We start from the raw sequence: 20,267 nt of genomic DNA on the forward strand, positions 1-20,267 counted from the left end.
AGCACCTTCTTCCACATGTTTGCTATGTCCCCTACATGGCTTCTGGCAAACTGCAAACGGGACTTCTCATGCTTGTCTTTCAACAATGGCTTTCTTCTTGCCACTCTTCCCAAAAGGCCAGATTTGTGGAGTGTACGACTTATAGTTGTCCTGTGCACAGATTCTCCCACCTGAGCTGTGGATTTCTGCAGCTCCTCCAGAGTGATCATGGGCCTCTTGGCTGCTTCTCTGACCAGTGCTCTCCTTGCTCGCTCTGTCAGTTTAGGTGGACGGCCAGGTCTTGGTAGATTTGCAGTTGTGCCATACTTTTTCCATTTTTGAATGATGGATTGAACAGTGCTTCTTGAGATGTTCAGAGCTTGGGATATTTTTTTATAACCTAACCCTGCTTTAAACTTCTCCAGAACTTTATCCCTGACCTGTCTGGTGAGTTCTTTGGTCTTCATGATGCTATTTGTTCTTCAGTGTTCTCTAACAAACCACTGAGGCCTTCACAGAACAAGTGTATTTATGCTGAGAGTAAATTACACACAGTAGGACTCTATTAACTAATTCGATGACTTCTGAAGGCAATTGATTGCACTGGATTGTATTTAGAGGTATCAGAGTACAGGGGGCTGAATACTAATGCACACCACATTTTTCAGATTTTTATTTGTTTAAAATTTTCAAGACCATTTATCATTTTCATTTCACTTCACAATTATGTGCTACTCTGTGTGGGTCTATCACATAAAATCTCAATAAAAACTAGTTCATGGTTGTAAGGTGAAAAAATGTGAAAAAGTTCAAGGGGTATGAATACTTTTTCATGGCACTGTAAATGTAAAGAATTAGTTTGATGTAAGAAAGGTAATGCTATTGACTTTTCTATGTCATATAATATCAGGCAGTATAGTAGTGTGTCTATTTTAGGAGTAACTTTTCAGAATAACTGTAAATTTAGTTTTAAGGAAAAGCTGTATGAAGCTAACAAATACTTATTTGGAATTAGAAGTCTACGCAAAGAAGGTTACACGCAAGATGAAGTAGATCATCTCTTTAATGCGATAGTTCTCCCGAAAATATCTTAAGGCCTTCCAGTTTGCGCTGCTAGTGTTTCAGATCTTACTGTTGTCCAATGCTTTTGAAAAAGATGCTATAAGATACGCTATACATCAACTAGTTTTAATATCTTGGAGCTTTTGGAGACGTGTGACCGCCACCTTTTTAATAAAATTAAACATAGAGATCATCCTTTACATAGCTTCCTCGCTACTTATAAAGAATCATCTGAGCGCCTTAGAAATAGAACATGTGTAACACCTAAGATCAACATTGAATGTTTTAAGGATATTTTTTTATTGTTTTAATAGGCTAATATTTAAATAAAAGATATATACAGTGCTCAGTGTAAATGAGTCCATCCCCTTTGAAAAGTAAAATTTTAAACAAACAATTTCCAAAATGTTGACAAGACAAAGTTTAATATAACATCTGTTTAACTTATAATGGGAAAGTAAGGTTAATAATATAACTTAGATTACACATTTTTCAGTTTTACTCAAATTAGGGTGGTGCAAAAGTGAGTACACCCCACAACAAAAACTACTACATCTAGTACTTTGTATGGCCTCCATGATTTTTAATGACAGCACCAAGTCTTCTAGGCATGGAATGAACAAGTTGGCAACATTTTGCAACATCAATCTTTTTCCATTCTTCAACAATGACCTCTTTTAGTGACTGGATGCTGGATGGAGAGTGATGCTCAACTTGTCTCTTCAGAATTCCCCATAGGTGTTCGATTGGGTTCAGATCAGGAGACATACTTGGCCACTGAATCACTTTCACCCTGTTCTTCTTCAGAAATCCAACAGTGGCCTTAGATGTGTGTTTAGTCATGTTGGAAAAGTGCACGACGACCAAGGGCACGGAGTGATGGTAGCATCTTCTCTTTCAGTATACAGCAATACATCTGTGAATTCATGATGCCATCAATGAAATGCAGCTCCCCGACACCAGCAGCACTCATGCAGCCCCCCATAAGGACACTGCCACCACCATGTTTCACTGGAGGCACCATGCGTTTGTCTTTGTATTCCTCACCTTTGCGACACCATACAGTTTTGAAGCCATCAGTTCCAAAAACATTGATCTTGGTCTCATCACTCCAGAGTATAGAGTCCCAGTAGTCTTCATCTTTGTCAGCATGGGCCCTGGCAAACTCTAGGTGGGCTTTTGTGTGCCTGGGCTTTAGGAGAGGCTTTTTTTTGTGGACGGCATCCATGCATGCCATTCCTCTGCAGTGTACGCCGTATTGTGTCACGGGAAATAGTCACCCCAGTTTGGCTTTCTACTTCTTTAGATAACTGCAGTGAACTTGCATGCCAATTTTCTTCAACCCTTCTCATCAGAAGATGCTCCTGTCGAGGTGTTAACTTCCATGGACGACCTGGACGTCTCTGTGAGATAGTTGCAGTTCCATCTTTCTTAAATTTTTGTACCACTTTTGCTACAGTATTCTGACTGATAAGTAAAGCTTTGCTGATCTTCTTGTAGCCTTCACCTTTGTGGTGTAAAGAAATTATTTTCTTTGGGGAATTCTGAAAAGACAAGTTGAGCATCACTCTCCATCCAGCATCCAGTCACTAAAAGAGGTCATTGTTGAAGAATGGAAAAAGATTGATGTTGCAAAATGTCGCCAACTTGTTCATTCCATGCCTAGAAGACTTGGTGCTGTCATTAAAAATCATGGAGGCCATACAAAGTACTAGATGTAGTAGTTTTTGTTGTGGGGTGTACTCATTTTTGCACCACCCTAATTTGAGTAAAACTGAAAAATGTGTAATCTAAGTTATATTATTAACCTTACTTTCATGTTACAAGTTAAACAGATGTTATATTAAACTTTGTCTTGTCAACATTTTGGAAATTGCTTGTGTTCACTGAGATATTGTTTAAAATATTACTTTTCAAAGGGAGTGGACTCATTTACGCTGAGCACTGTATATGTATATATTAGATTTTGTAGTATTTTTGTAATTGTAAATATTGTAATTGTGTATTACCTTTTTGGATGAATTTAAATGGTAACATCTGATATGTACTTCTATCTGATGAAATAAAGACATTTGACCATGACAGAGACAACTTACGCAGCTCATCAAAGTGTGTGTCAATTCCGTTAAGGCCAGGGACCGAACAAATGAGCCGAGCTTTCAGGAACGTGGTCCACTTATTCACCAAACTCCTGTGACCTCCAAAGTCATTCTGTCAACAACACAAACATGTAAAGGTTCAGTGTAATGACTTTCAAAGAAGGGATGGCATGATGGTGTAGTGATTAGCACTGTCGCCTCACAGCAAGAAGGTCCGGGTTCGAGCCCAGCGGCTCACGAGGGCCTTTCTGTGTGGAGTTTGCATGTTCTCCCCGTGTCCGCGTGGGTCTCCTCTGGGTGCTCCGGTTTCCCCCACAGTCCAAAGACATGCAGGTTAGGTTAACTGGTGACTCTAAATTGACCGTAGGTACGAATGTGAGTGTGAATGGTTGTTTGTCTCTGTGTCAGCCCTGCGATAACCTGGCGACTTGTCCAGGGTGTACCCTGCCTCTCGCCCATAGTCAGCTGGGGTAAGAACAGAATAAGCAGCTACAGATAATGGATGGATGGATGGATGGATGGATGGATGGATGGACGGACTTTTTCAAAGAATTACTGTTAGTTTCAAAACTAATGAACTTAGAGACAGGGCTAAGTCTTTTGTTAAGTATTTTAATATAATTGCACCAATCTTAGATCTTAAGGGAAGGCTGAATAGAATAGCACAGTTTCAGAAAACTAGGTATTGTGACAAAGGTAGTTTAACAGTACACTGTAAAACCCGATAAGGTCACTGAGCTCAAAAATTTTATTGAAACCGATTACGTAAAAATTTTTGAGGTAAGTAACTTAAATTTTTGAAGGTAAGATTTCTTAAAAATTACAATTAAGTGTAACTATAGTGTAATTTTTAAGAAATCTTACCTTAAAAAATTTAAGTTACTTACCTCAAAAATTTTTACGTAATCGGTTTCAATAAAATTTTTGAGCTCAGTGACCTTATCGGGTTTTACAGTGTAGAGTCAATTAAGTTAAGTCAATATAAATTGCGAGCTAGATAAGTGTTGTGGAGATTTGAACTTCAGTAAACTTTATTCAATATACAGAGCAAAGCAGTTATGTCCAATATAAATAAGTAGCAACATCTAAATAAAACCAGCAACATCTAGTTAAACAGATAGAATTGCTTATATTAGGTTTCATGCTAATCAGATTTTCAAGGTTCCAAGAATGGTCTATTTGTTTCTTTTTTCTATAGCTAACACTGAAATAGAGACAAATTTCCAAAGAAAATCCTATTAGCATAAAATCTACATTAACAATTACTGTTTTTCGCAATTTTTTTCTTTCGCAAACACTGAAGTTGAGTGTGTTTGTTGTGATAATTGCAAATTTTTTAAAAAATTTTATTTTGTAATTAGAAAATAGCTTTTCCCCTTATAAAATGTGCATACCACCACATTCCATATGTTTTCACTGGGGCCCTGCTGTTTGATGTAATCCAACATGAACATCTGCAAGCTGTACGGTCAGGCATGCCCAGATAATGTTTTATGTTTAAGCACTACACATAATGGAAGTAAGTATGGTTTATATATATATGCGCAAATATTTGCAAATGAATGCATCCATCCATTATCTGTAGCCGCTTATTCTGTGCAGGGTCGCAGGCTAGCTGGAGCCTATCCCAGCTGACTATGGGTGAAAGGCGGGGTACACCCTGGACAAGTCACCAGGTCATCGCAGGGCTGACACATAGACACAGACAACCATTCACACTCACATTCACACCTACGGTCAATTTAGAGTCACCAGTTAACCTAGCCTGCATGTCTTTGGACTGTGGGGAAACAGGAGCACCCGGAGGAAACCCACGCGGACACGGGGAGAACATGCAAACTCCGCACAGAAAGGTCCTCGCCAGCCGCTGGGCTTGAACCCAGAACCTTTTTGCTGTGGGGTGACAGTGCTAACCACCACACCACCATGCCACCCCCAAATGAATGCAGTGGTTTCTAAATTTACTTTGACTTGCATTTTATTGCAGACAGTATGAACCCAAGATATTTCACGTGTTGTCTGATCAACTTAATTTCAGTTGTTATTATACATCCATTACTATATTTCAGGCCTGCAAAAAATTTAAGATGGGGCAGTTTCGGGCTAGTAACGAGGTAAAGCAACTTAAAAAGTTAAATAACGATAAGATTTGAAACAAGTGATGTCAACAGGTAACTGTCAAGATGGGCCGAGGATCTCCAGTTTGTCAACAAATCTCATCTCATCTCATTATCTCTAGCTGCTTTATCCTGTTCTACAGGGTTGCGGGCAAGCTGGAGCCTATCCCAGCTGACTACGGGTGAAAGGCGGGGTACACCCTGGACAAGTCGCCAGGTCATCACAGGGCTGACACATAGACACAGACAACCATTCACACTCACATTCACACCTACGGTCAATTTAGAGTCACCAGTTAACCTAACCTGCATGTCTTTGGGGGAAACCGGAGCACCCGGAGGAAACCCACGCGGACACGGGGAGAACATGCAAACTCCATACAGAAAGGCCCTCGCCGGCCACGGGGCTCGAACCCGGACCTTCTTGCTGTGAGGCAACAGCGCTAACCACTACACCACTGTGCCGCTCCTTGTCAATAAATGTGTAAGAAAGTTATTGAAATCTTTAAAAAACAATTTTCTTCAAAGAAAGATACAAAGGGATTTGGGTATTTCACCCTGTGTGGTCCATATAATCATTAAATGATTCAAAGAATCTGATCGGAATTTCGGTGCACAGCGGGTAAGGGCACAAGCCTAAGCTGAACACCTCTGATCTCTGATCCCTCAGCCAGCCCTGCATCAAGAACCGTCATTCATCTATAGCTGATATAACCACATGGGCTCACAATTACTTTGGCAAACTGTTTTCAAGCACTGCAATACAGAGTTACATCCACAAATGCCAGTTAAAACTTTACAGTACAAAAAGGAAGCTTTATGTTAACAGTGTCCAGAAGTACTGTCAACTTCTCTGGGCTCAGAGGTATCCGGGATGGACCATCACACAGTGGGAATAATTTTTGTGGTCAGACAAATCAGTATTCCAGGTCTTTTTTGGACGAAATGGACACCATGTGCTCTGGACCAAAGAGGACCATCCAGACGGTTACCAGCAACAAGTCTAAAAGCCAGGGTGTGTCATGGTATGGGGTTGTGTCAGTAACCTCAGCAAAGGTAACTTACACTTCTGTGATGGCAGCATTAATGCAGGAACGTACATTGAGATTTTGGAGCAACATATGCTGCCTTCAAAACGACATCTTTCCCAGGGATATTTCAACAAGACAGTTCAAAACCACATTATGCACACATTACAAAGGCCTGGATGTGGAAGAAGAGGGTGCCTGTCCCCTCCGTGCCCAATAGAGAATATGTGGCAAATTTTGAAATGAAAAAATATGACAACAATGACCCCATACTGTTGCACACCGTAAGATCTGTTTGCAGGAAGAATGGGACAAAATAACACCTGAAACACTTCAGCACTTGGTGTCCTCAGGCTCTAAACATATTTTAAGTGCTGTGAGAAGGAATGGCAACATTATAAAGTGATAAATGCTTTAAAATCTCAACTTTTTTTTAAAATGTGTTGCCAGAATCAAAATTGTAATGTGTTTATTTTGAAAAAAAGCAATGAAATTCATGAGGCAAAACATCAAAGCATGTGCTGTTGCATTGTTTTGAGTGCAATACAGGTCAAATATTATTTACAAATCATTGTTTTCGGTTTTAATTTCAATTTCAACATACCGTCCCAACTTTTTCTGATTTGGGGTTGTAGTTTGGGGTTGTACAACATTAAACGGTCCATAAACTCCAAGCATAACGTTGATTAGTGGACTGATGAATCAAAATTCATGCACGGTACCCTGAACTGGATTGGTGTCTCCTCCAGGGTGTATTCCTGCATTACGTCCAGTGTTCTAGATGAATGGATGAATTATCAGCAGCAAGAGGTGTAGTGAACAAGTTGCAAAAGCACAAAACTTCCTCTGATATCTTGAAATAATGAAACAATTGTGTGTGCCGGTGCAGAGTGGATTCCTGTCATGCCAGAATGCCAAGCGGTCCATAATTGTGAACACCTTTCTCCTGCTTGCCGCTCTAGGGTTCCACTTCAACCAAGTGCAAATGCAAATCATACGTTAGATCCACAGAGGATCCTTTGTTTCAGCCTGTTGATGACTCCGGTGACATTTCAATCTCTCTTTTGCTTCCTGGTGGGTGGTGAGATTAGGATGCAAGAAAAACACACACGTCGCCAAAGAAACTTGGCTTTTCAAGCTACTGTGCCTACTGTGCCTATTATTTGTGTGTGTGTGTGTGTGTGTGTGTGTGTGTGTGTGTGTGTGTGTGTGTGTGTGTGTACAGTAAGATATCTGGGAGTGAAATATTTGTAGCTCTTTTCATGTGCATGTTTGCAGATCTGTAAATTTGGGGTTATCTTACTTTACACAGCTGTCCAATTCTAGCATGTGTGGCTTTTCCAGTTTGTTCTCCCTCAATGGCGTTCTCTCGGAAGAACACGTAGATCTTGTCATCTTCAGGGTTATCGCTCTCTGGAATGAGGTGGACGCCTACGAACTTGGGTTCTACACACACACACACACACACAATCAATTTTGCATAACATGGAGGGAATTCTGGACCACAGTAATTGCTTTATTTGGGTTCTGTGAACAGAGGAATAAAAGACTTCGGGATGTGATGTTATTGGAAAGCGAGACCATCAATGACCACATAGCTCACTCCAGCCCCGTCTAGTCCAGAAGGAACAATCTAAAGTGGGCCACCTTGCACAATAAATGTTGCAAACTATATACACACTATAGCTAAAGTCCTTCCTGCGCTGATCTCCGTTTCTATAGCCCTCTGCCTCTCATCTGTTACATAATTAGGGTTGGAGTGGGGGGCTGGTCCTCTGGTTACCATGAGAGTTTGACTCCCCACTCACATCTGTAGCGTGCCTTGCCAGACGGCAGTAGGTATCATTTTTATGATGGTCTTTGGTATGACCCGACCACGAATAGAACTCGTGATCTCCCGATCGAGAGGCAGACATGCTAACCACTAGGTCAACCCTCAGTTTATAACATACAAGTTATATATAGAAGCTATATACACCCTAGGAATACCAACCAATTTGCCAGAAAGAATCCAAAATGGCGAGGAATTGACCAAGAAGAAGCGATTTTTGTTGAACTGCTCATTAAGACTTAATTAGTCCATAACTTCATTAATAATTGTAATGAAGCAAATCTGGGTAGAAGTTACAGTATACAGTGGTGCTTGAAAGTTTGTGAACCCTTTAGAATTTTCTATATTTCTGCATAAATATGACCTAAAACATCATCAGATTTTCACACAAGTCCTAAAAGTAGATAAAGAGAACCCAGTTCAACAAATGAGACAAAAATATTATACTTGGTCATTTATTTATTGAGGAAAATGATCCAATATTACATATCTGGGAGTGGCAAAAGTATGTGAACCTCTAGGATTAGCAGTTAATTTGAAGGTGAAATTAGAGTCAGGTGTTTTCAATCAATGGGATGACAATCAGGTGTGAGTGGGCACCCTGTTTTATTTAAAGAACAGGGATCTATCAAAGTCTGATCTTCACAACACATGTTTGTAGAAGTGTATCATGGCACAAACAAAAGAGATTTCTGAGGCCCTCAGAAAAAGCGTTGTTGATGCTCATCAGGCTGGAAAAGGTTACAAAACCATCTCTAAAGAGTTTGGACTCCACCAATCCACAGTCAGACAGATTGTGAACAAATGGAGGAAATTCAAGACCATTGTTACCCTCCCCAGGAGTGGTTGACCAACAAAGATCACTCCAAAAGCAAGGTGTGTAATAGTCGGCAAGGTCACAAAGGACCCCAGGGTAACTTCTGAGCAACTGAAGGCCTCTCTCACATTGGCTAATGTTAATGTTCATGAGTCCACCATCAGGAGAACACTGAACAACAATGGTGTGCATGGCAGGGTTGCAAGGAGAAAGCCACTGCTCTCCAAAAAGAACATTGCTGCTCATTTGCAGTTTGCTAAAGATCACGTGGACAAGCCAGAAGGCTATTGGAAAAATGTTTAGTGGATGGATGAGACCAAAATAGAACTTTTTGGTTTAAATGAGAAGCGTTATGTTTGGAGAAAAGAAAACACTGCATTCCAGCATAAGAACCTTATCCCATCTGTGAAACATGGTGGTGGCAGTAGTATCATGGTTTGGGCCTGTTTTGCTGCATCTAAGCCAGGACAGCTTGCCATCATTGATGGAACAATGAATTCTGAATTATACCAGTGAATTCTAAAGGAAAATGTCAGGACATCTGTCCATGAACTGAATCTCAAGAGAAGGTGGGTCATGCAGCAAGACAACGACCCTAAGCACACAAGTCGTTCTACCAAAGAATAATTAAAGAAGAATAAAGTTAATGTTTTGGAATGGCCAAGTCAAAGTCCTGACCTTAATCCAATGGAAATGTTGTGGAAGGACCTGAAGCGAGCAGTTCATGTGAGGAAACCCACCAACATCCCAGAGTTGAAGCTGTTCTGTATGGAGGAATGGGCTAAAATTCCTCCAAGCCGGTGTGCAGGACTGATCAACAGTTACCAGAAACGTTTAGTTGCAGTTATTGCTGCACAAGGGGGTCACACCAGATACTGAAAGCAAAGGTTCACATACTTTTGCCACTCACAGATATGTAATATTGGATCATTTTCCTCAATAAATAAATGACCAAGTATAATATTTTGTCTCATTTATTTAACTGGGTTCTCTTTATCTACTTTTAGGACTTGTGTGAAAATCTGATGATGTTTTAGGTCATATTTATGCAGAAATATAGAAAATTCTAAAGGGTTCACAAACTTTCAAGCACCACTGTATGCACCCTAGGTACCCCTACCTTTATGCCAGAAAGAATCAAAATCGGTGAAGAATTGAGGGAGAAGAAGCAATTTGTGTGGAAACTGCTTGTTAGGGCTTTATTACTCCATATCTTCATTATTAATTGCAATTATGCAAATTTGTGTAGAAGCTATATGCAGCCCAGGCAGACCTACCTTCCTACCAAAAAGAATAAAAATCGGTGAAGAATAGAGAGAGAAGAAGCGATTTTCGTGAAATGTGGACGACGCCGGACGGATGACAGACAACACACGATGGCATGAGCTCATCACCTGTCGGCCAGATGAGCTAATAATCAATGATGGTGTGGTGTGAGGCAGTTTTCATCCAAAACTTGAATATTTTTCAATAACAGCACGGCCTGAAGTGTTTTATTTCTCTCATAACACAGCCAACAAGATAATTTTTATTTGTTAATGAACAGGATGTCATAATTTTCATTCATTTACACTGTAGATGCTTTTCCTGTTATGGATTGTCTGCAAAACAAGTTAGTTCCTATTATAGTACACTTTATAATAGCTGTAAGGAGTCTCTCTCTCTTTTCTCCTTTTCTTTCTGAAGGTAAGAAGAAATTAAAAAAAAGAAATAAAATCCAGCTTATCGTGTCTATAGAAATGATGTGACATTAGCATGAGAGCAACTTGACCAGTCTGACCAATCAGAATGGAGAATTGAACAGTGAAGCTGTTGTATTGCTAATCTGATTTACTGCATCCGTTAATGTTAACCCATTACACTTACAGCTTATTATTCAGTTATACAGCTTCAAGCATGTGTCTCACCATTGAGCCACCGGGAATCATGCTGCTCCGTCCTGATTGGATGATGCTTTCCTAACGTTCGGAAAACAGCAAAGTCTCGCCCCATGAAGTCGGCTGCTGTCCCAGAATACAGCTCACCATCTGTCAATCATATGTGCTAAAGGTAAAACAAGGGTTATGGCAGAGAGAGGAAGAGAGATAGAGGAATGACTAACTTCAGGTGAACACGCAGTGTGGCTTCATTGTCATGACTTGAATATAATTTCATGGAAAGGATGGTTGTTAAAGAAAAAGATCCTGTGGTGAAGAAAGTGTGTGTGTGTGTGTGTGTGTGTGTGTGTGTGTGTGTGTGTGTGACCTTTAATCTGAGATGAGAGATTTAACAGAAGAATGCACTCCAGGTAGAGTACAAAGACAAGAACAGTCTGATCTTTTCATCCTCTTAGAAAGACTGTTAATCAAAGGTGTTGGGTTTCTAATGAAAATAGCCCACATTCACACAAGCATGCATGCGCGCGCACACACACACACACACTTGCAGCACTCTACCTTATATGTACACACATAAACCTGCACGCACCAATAAGTAGTGAAGCAGTCGTGAGTTTGGGGTCATAGGGGCTTTTCCCTCGGCCGTTCTCAAAGTGTGACGACTCCAGTCTGAAGGTGTTGTCCTATATTAACACACACATAGTGTAATAGTAAGCAAATAATTTCAAGAAATCACTGGATAGTGAGGGTTTTTTAATTTTTTTCTGAGAGACACAAGTCAAGAGAGAAAAGGAAAAAGAGGCACAGCATGCTTACTGATCATTTTATTCGAAAAATCTGAACACCTGCTCATTTATGCAAACAGGGGAAGCCATAGTCTAATGGTTAATGGTTTGAGAAACAGCTTTGGGACCAAAAGGTCGCTGGTTTGATTCCCTGGACCAGCAGGAATGGCTGAAGTGCCCTTGAGCAAGGCACCTCACCTCCAACTGCTCCCCAGGCTGCTCTGGGTATGTTCTGTCACTCTGGATAAGAGTGTCTGCTAAACGCCATTTATGTAACTTTTAAGACTTTTGTGTGTGAAAATCAGGAGATCAGACATTTCTAAAATTCTCAAATCATTTGTCACCGAAAGCCATGCCATCCCTTACAAAAAAGAAGTTTATTCAAGTATGCTTCGAGTATACTTCTTTTAAACTAAAAATAAGAGAGTATGCTTTCAGTTTACTTTTTATTTACTTATCAGAGATATACTTAATCAAGTTATACATAAGTATACTTGGCTTATACTGAAAAGTAAACTCAACAAAAATAAAAACTTTACACTCGTTTCAAAGTCAATAATTTGAACATTTTGGAAAATAGGTTTGAAATAACGATTGTATTCAATTATCTTGTCATTAAAGATGCTATAGCATACAGATCATGTTTGTCATGGAATCGGTTCCACCGGAAATGCAACGACAATGTCCATGATCAAAAACTGTGAGTCACAACTTAATGCAGAGCAGAGCACAGGCGATTTCGAATGGTTTGGGCAGTCACTCGACCTCCAAACAATTCATTCCCAGTGGATGTGGCAGTGACAAACCGATTACACAAATGACGTAAGACAATCTGTCGGTCTTCTGCGTGTGACATCACACGTGGTCGACCAGGACGGGGGCGGTCGGCTGTGGTGCCAGTTTGATGGAGACGTGTCTGGAGATTATGGATGGTCTGTCGACTGTATCCCATAACCCTCGCAACGTCAGTGACGGATGTTCCCGTATTCAGCATGCCAATGGCACGTTCACGCTGAATGTTTGACAGTTGTGGCATTGCAAATTAACGAATAATTAACCATAAAACCTTGTTTTTCTGAGATGACACTCTACTCTGCTACCGTGAGATCAATTGCACATGTATCAATAGGTCACGTCACTTGTGTCACGTGGAAACGTGATTTTAGCGTGCAGTGCTCTCGCACGTGCTACGTAGGCCCGACCAGTAGAATGAATGTGTGACGTAATGCCCTTGACAATGCATTTAACCATAATCACAACAAGAACTCTTTCAAGAAAAGTTTCTAAACACTATTTGAAAAATAATGAGTGTCAAGTTTTTATTTTTGCTGAGTATATATAGAAAAGTCTAAGTATATTAAGCTTTACACTCAGTATAATATGTATTTATCACAAAAATACATGCATGTATTTATTATTTTGAAAACCCACCAGCCAGCTGATCTGGCACGTTTTAATTGTACGACAGTAATGACGTAAAATGAGGCGAAGTGGCCAAGTGGTTAGAGCGCTTGACCACTAAGCGAACAGTCCCCGGTTCGAGCCTCGCCTCGGATGGTGATCTGGGGCTTGCTTCCTGTCCACCCAGCAGTGAATGGGGACCTGGTGGAAACACTGGGGAAGTTAAAGGCGGCGAGGAAAGAAACTGGCCACCCTACCTCACCATGCCGACGGCCTAGACAGAGTGTGCTCTCTAACAGGCACTCCCCAACGTATGTATGTACAAAAACGTATATGGGACTCTTTGACTTTTGAATGACGTAAATACCAGCGCGACAGGCTAGTGTCTGAAAGTGTTTGGGTTTTTTTTTTTTCATTTTACCAATGAGTTCACTATATATAATATATACTGTATAGTCCTCTATATAGTAATTCCCTACTGTATATAGGGAGTAAGGAGTAGTGAATGAGTGAGCGATTTCGGACACAGGGTATGTTGATTGTTACAATATCATTGTGTACTAATTAGTATTGCTTGTTTTGCACATTCCTGTGTACATAATTAGAGGCAAAACTCCTTAAACATGTGGACCACCATGACAAGGAGGCATTTACCTTTAATACATGAAGAAAATAAATAATCAGGATATTTACCTCTAGCCGTTTGCCCACCTCCACATAAGCACAGGCAGGGTGGAAGGCTCCTGTTCCACATGCATACAGGTGAGTCTGATTAAATGGCTGCAACAGCTTTATAAAATTTGAGCACTCTTTCTGTAGAGATAGAGAGGGGGGGGGGGGGTTGACAAGCTGGATTGACAACTGCATACTGTATAAGCTTGTAATTGTTGGTTCGACTGCACACACACAAGTACAGAAGGCTAAGTGCTAACTATACAGTACGTTACATCATCACACCAGGTTCTCTCAGGTAGGACGTTGATATTTCATTAGACATTAACATTCCGTAGACATTGTCACAAAGCAGCTCTGTGGAAGCTCCTTGTAGATTTAGACAACAGTGACAAGGAAAAACTCCTTGAGATAACAGCAAGAAACCTTGTAGGAGGAACTAGACTCAAAGTTTAACCTTGTGGGTGACACCAGATAGTGTCATTCCTCTTCTCCACGTGGATACTATAAAGTCAAGCTTTATATTGAATGGATGTTCAGTTTGAACGTGTGGTGAATGGGAGGCCTAGGATGAGCACAGGACAGTCCTTATGGTTACATCAGCAACTAAAAAGGCACTCATGCCCCTTTTCCACCAAAGCAGTTCCAGGGCTGGTTCGGGGCCAGTGCTTAGTTTGGAACCGGGTTTTCTGTTTCCACTGACAAAGAACAGGCTCTGGGGCCAGAAAAACCAGTTCCAGGCTAGCACCAACTCTCTGCTGGGCCAGAGGAAAAAACCGCTTACGTCAGCGGGGGGGGGGGGGGAGTTGTTAAGACCAACAACAATAACAAGACCGCGAAAGATCGCCATTTTTAAGCGACGAGAAGCAGCAGCTGTACAAACGCGAAGTCATCCATTATTATTGTTGTTGTTGTTGTTGCTGCTGCTTATTCCATGTTGTTTTTGCTTCGATATTCGCGCCAAGGTTTATGCGAACGTAGCGACGTAACTGATATATACAACGACGTAACTGACGTATACAGCGACGTAATGACGCGGCTTCCCTTAGCACCGCAAGCTATGGAAAAGCAAACTGGTTCTCAGCTGGCTCGCAAGTTGAACGAGTTGTGAACCAGCACCAGCACTGGCCCCGAACCAGCCCTGGAACTGATTTGGTGGAAAAGGGGTATCAGAGAGCGCAGCCCTCTGCCAAAGACAGCAGTCAGCTCTTCTATGATGTACAAACTTTAGACATCTGGATAAATTTCCAAAAATAATTGAATTATGTGCCTACATGTGTATCACATGTTTACAGGTACCAGTGAATATGGATGGTGACAGGAAGTCATCGTATTTCTACATTGGCTATGTTTTGTCACGACTGAACTTTACTGACATCGCTTGGATTTTAAGATGTACGGCATTGTTGAGCGCAGACTTCTACCAAGGCCAAATGCTGTATCTCACAACATTAGCAAAAGTGAAAAATAAATTCGTGGATCTGCCCTGTGACTCGGATCCACTCCAAAATTGAATGGGTTGTTCCTTGGCCAATACAATACCATTCCACCAAGGTTCATGGAAATCAGGTCAGTAGGTTTTGTACAATCCTGCTTACAGACAGACAAACAAACCACACTTAAAACATAATCTCCTTGGTAGAGGTTAAAAATAAAGGGTGAGACTTGGGCATAAACTGTTTTTGGTAAGAGCATGACAACATCATACTACAAAATTGTACATTTGTGCTATTTAAGGACTTGAATAGTAAAGGTCAAAAGAGCAGCAAGCATTAAAGGGTCAAAAAGGTCAGCTGTAGGGCTTTTATATGTCCTATTCAGAACCATATCCTTTTTTTTTTTCTTTTGCACTTGCTGGGTAATCTAGGCAATTCTGTATTTGTTTGCTGTTCTATGGAGATAGATGTAAATTGCATGTCTCAAACCAACACAGATATGATATGCAAACAATTTTCATTTTCATACCTAGCTGACACACAAGCATACAAATACTAAACATAATGGTACAAGTGGAAAAAACATTGAGCCAGTGATACAACAGCTGTAACTGTTTTGATCAGCGCGTGCAGAATATCAACAGGGGCAATCCTGTTATGAGCATCCAGAGGTCCCATGTGTGTGTGTGCGCGCGTGTGCACGTGTCTGAACAAGCCTGACAGTCACCCAGTACGGAAAAACTTTTTAAAACACACACAGGCAGGTTACATGTTAGACATATGTCTCAGTGCTCCTGACGCATACGAGCCTTGCTTTCACACGGTGAAGCATGATGCTAGCAGTGTTGTAGTTGAGTCACAAAACCTCGAGTCCGAGTCCAGTCTCAAGTCCCCAGCTTCAAGTTCAAGTCAAGTCCAAGTCATTAAAGAAAATTTCAAGTCGAGTCCACTATTGAGCCGAGTCGAGTCCGAATCCAGCACTTCAACCGCACCGTGTGACGGTGGCTGTTTGAGCGCCATTAACATTAGTTTGTTCCTGAACATGATGTATGAACAGGTGAATGTGCTTCTCTTTGTCAGGGAGTGTGAAGTATTCTGTCAGAGATGGTTGGGAGATGGATGCAAGTGCAGAATGTGTGTTTATTAATACAAATAAAGACAGGAAAACAATCCAGAAGGGCAGGCAAAATCGTAAAACGGCGAAACAGGCAATAGGTTGAGCGAGGCCCAAACAGGCTAGCGTAGACTTGGCAGAATCAAAGACGAGAAACAGGTAATCAGGGATCAGGAAACCAAACAAGGAAATAAGGCTCGGTAACATGTCAGCAATGCAACTCAATACTTCACAAAGTAAGTGTGTTTTCACAGTTTTTAAATAGGTGTGCTGATTGCACCTTAATCCTGTGCAAGTGCGAGTTGTTTATGGTACACGCGAGAGTCTGCTTGGCAAGCGCGCTGTCTGGAGCATGCCTGAGAGTCTGTTTGATGCACGGACCAAAAATTAATGTAGATTATGCCAAATTATTATGGCATATTACAAAAAATAAAGAAAAAATCTGAGTGCTCTGCGAGCATTTGGTCTGGCAAAGATATTAAGCCCAACCGTTTCCCAAAGCGCGTGGTTGACCCGCCTCCCTGAAATGCCTCAGTTTGCTACTGGTCGAAGCCAGAAAAGGCTGTGACGAAGCTTAACCCAATCACATCACTCTTTCCTCTGACGTATGTGACGCGACGGAAACTGCTTGAGTAACAGGAAGAAGATAAATACCTCCAGGGCTGCTCTTTGCTCCGTTTTCAATGAGAACTTCCCGTTGAATGCTTTCAATACAGCATCTACCACTGTGTTAAAGGCTTGCCGCTGCTCCACGTTCGTAATGTTTCTAGTGAATGAAGCGCTTCCGGCATAGATTCTGTAAACAATCTATGGCTTCCGGTCGCAGTTCTACTACGTCACTGCCTTGAACACGCCTCTACCCAGGGCCGTTGGAGATGCTCAAAGTTGATTGGCTCCCGATTTTTCGGGAGCTTGGAAGAGCTGGAGATAGCTTGCCTTGCCAGACTAAGCTCGCAACAGGCCCTCGTGTTGCATCACACTTAGGATGGGCGGGCCCAGGCTAGTCGGCAGCCACACTACAGTGCCCGGGGAGCAGTCAGGGGTTTGGTACCTTGCTCAAGGGCACTTCAGCACCAAGGCTGCCCCACGTCAACCTAACTGCATGTCTTTGGATTGTGGGGGAAACCGGAGCACCTGGAGGAAACTCACGCAGACACGGGGAGAACATACAAACTCCACACAGAAAGGCCCTCGCCGGCCGCTGGGTTCAAACCTGGAACCTTCTTGCTGTGAGGCGACCGTGCTCACCACTACACCACTGTGCCACCTACAAGTCCTTAAGATTAGGGCACGAGTCGGACTCGAGTACTACAAGCCTGGATGCTAGTAGGATCAAAGCAGGATTGCATGCCACTCCTTAACTGTATCAAGTTTGTTTAAAAAGATATTTACTCTAATGATGGGCCATCACATGGCAATGCATTGATATGGGTTAGGTTATAGTTGTTCTTAACAAAGTCAAAAACCACATCAAGCACATCTTTTGGGAAATGAACGATTTGAACTTGCTGTTTGATATTTTGTAGTGTGTCCTCCCCCCATGTTACATCAAAGCATGAGCCTAAACTATACATTAGTGTGTTTGAGTCCATCGTGATGCACATCAGATGTTCAACTGGCAAGCCAGCCCAATCAGATTCATGAGCAAGCTACAAACAAGACTTAACAAATAACCTAACAATCCTGATATGATTTAAATTCGGCAATAATGTTTAGTTACTTTAGTTTTCCTGAAAATTTAGATGTTCAATTATAAGCTTGGGTTTCTGTATATCTCTATGGGTTTACACATGCTCAATCTGTGTCTGCATAAGTTTGCTCTCTGTTTTCCTCCAACATCCAAAAAACATGCTTGTTTAGGTATTAGCTCATCCGGCCGACAGGTGATGAGCTCATGCCATCATGTGTTGTCCGTTGTCTGTCTGTCGTCCGTCCGGTATCGTCCACATTTCACGAAAATCACTTCTCTCTCAATTCTCCACTGATTTTTATTCTTTTTGGCAGGAAGGTAGGTCTGCCTAAGGTGCATATAGCTTCTACACAAATTTGCATAATTGTAAATAATAATGAAGATATTGCATAATTAAGCCCTAACGAGCAGTTTCCACACACATCGCTTCTTCTCCCTCAATTCTTCACTGATGTTGATTCTTTCTGGCATGAAGGTAGGGGTACCTAGAGTGCATATAACTTCTACCCAGATTTGCTTCATTACAATTATTAATGAAGTTATGGACTAATTAAGCCTTAAAGGAGATACACAGAACCTTTATTTTTAAATACATTTCTGAGTGGATAGTATCTCCATCCTTGACTCTTGTATGCTGCATAAATGGGAATAAAAAATATCTATATTTTCGAGAGTTAAAATCGACCGCAAAGTTGGTATTCGAGCCGCCCCGCTGAGCCAGCCAGCCCTGAGTGCGTGACGTCACAGCGGTAACCGGCTTTAAGGCTGAGGCCTTTGACAGCTATAGACCAAAAAGTCATATAAATAAAAATTTATGGTGAAAGTAAGAAATAGCGTTACCGACTCGCTCAACTAAGACTGATTTGACTTCATTGATTGTGGGTTGACTCTCATTCAAACAGGATAGGTGTTATAACTTCTGCAACATACATGTACATGCATGCATTTTCACTGATAAAACGTAAAAGGCTAATTAAATAATCAGTTGAACTGAGACAATCGCATTCTGAAGCAAATTAAATAATCTTATACCTGTAACTTAAACACACAATACAAGTTACATGGATTAATCTAAATGCAGGTAAACAACGAGTTGTTTTTGTTGTTTTATATCCAAATGAGAGTCGGAGCTTACCCGTCTGTGTTCTCGCTTCCTGAAGGCCGATCTTGTGACCGATTGTTTTGAAGCAATCTGACTTTCAGTTGCTCGTTCAGTTCTCCGTTCATTCGCTTCTTCCATGTAAGGGCGAGATGGCATGAATATCCAGTTTAGAAATAAGACGAGTGGTCCATTCATTCTCTATTTTCTCCGTACTGAGTACTCCGCCATTACTGCTCAGCTCAGGCAATTACTAACACCTGGGACGGAAAGGAACATCACCGGTTTTAGCAACAACTGTGGGGAGGTCACTGCCCAAGTGATATGTCCCGTCCTGTTCCATCCCGGGTTTTAGCAACAACCCTCAGCTCACACTCCGGGAGAACTGGTGCAACTGAACTTACTTTCCTTTTCTTGTAGTTTTCTTTTCCTTTAATTGTTGGTACTGCATCCTCTTTCAGTACGGGCTTATAGCCAACGCTCCTCAACAGATCAGAGGTCTCGTATGAGTCTTCAGTAAAATGTGCAGAGCAGAGGAGAGACCACTTCGTAGCCGCCCAATGTACCCATGAACTTCTCGCAAAACGCGTCCAAATCTTTGCAGTTTGAACATTCTTGTGCCATGAATGCAACATAAATCCACCTTCTGTCGTGTTGCTGCACCTGCCAGCAACACATCTACGTGGCATGGCGATAAATTAGCTCAAAATTGAGGATCAGAGTTGCAGTCAGCTCTGTGTTTTAGTATAGCAGAAATGGCGATGAGACCGATAGCCTTTCTGCTGCGACATCACAGATGTCAAGGTTATTCACTCAGACCGCTACCTATACGAATCACTTTAATCGTAAAAATTATGATATTAGATTTATTGTTAATGCTTAAAACTATTCCTGTGCCATTCTTGAGGTCTCAAGGCATTTATAAACGAAAGTGAGGCCATGGTTCTGTGTATATGCTTTAATGAGCAGTTCAACAAAAATCGCTTCTTCTTGGTCAATTCCTCGCCATTTTGGATTCTTTCTGGCAAACAGGTTGGTATTCCTAGGGTGTATATAGCTTCTATATATAGCTTGTATATAGGGTATATAGCTTGCAAGATTTATTGTACAAGGTGGCCCACTTTAGATCGTTCCTTCTGGACTAGACGGGGTCGGAGTGAACTTACACCGTCATTGACGGTCTCGTTGGTGAACTGGATACTCTGTCCCTAAGCATGAATAAATGGTGTTTGTGGTGTGCTGTGCTGGACAGGTATCCTA

The 20,267-nt window shown here is 41.4% G+C and overlaps 1 protein-coding gene across 1 annotated transcript in view; it reads right to left on the bottom strand.

Moving 5' to 3' along the window:
- Window positions 1-20,267, bottom strand: part of sema3ab (sema domain, immunoglobulin domain (Ig), short basic domain, secreted, (semaphorin) 3Ab) — a 102,116-nt gene that overhangs the window by 24,424 nt on the left and 57,425 nt on the right. The window contains exons 4-8 of the mRNA XM_060923629.1: window positions 13,690-13,809; window positions 11,400-11,493; window positions 10,841-10,960; window positions 7,589-7,731; window positions 3,138-3,252 (exon numbers count right to left, since the gene is read on the bottom strand). Coding sequence (XP_060779612.1) covers window positions 3,138-3,252; window positions 7,589-7,731; window positions 10,841-10,960; window positions 11,400-11,493; window positions 13,690-13,809 — 592 coding nt within the window. The remainder of the gene's footprint in view (window positions 1-3,137; window positions 3,253-7,588; window positions 7,732-10,840; window positions 10,961-11,399; window positions 11,494-13,689; window positions 13,810-20,267) is intronic.

This window comes from Neoarius graeffei, chromosome 6 (assembly GCF_027579695.1).
Source record: "Neoarius graeffei isolate fNeoGra1 chromosome 6, fNeoGra1.pri, whole genome shotgun sequence".
Taxonomy (NCBI): domain Eukaryota; kingdom Metazoa; phylum Chordata; class Actinopteri; order Siluriformes; family Ariidae; genus Neoarius; species Neoarius graeffei.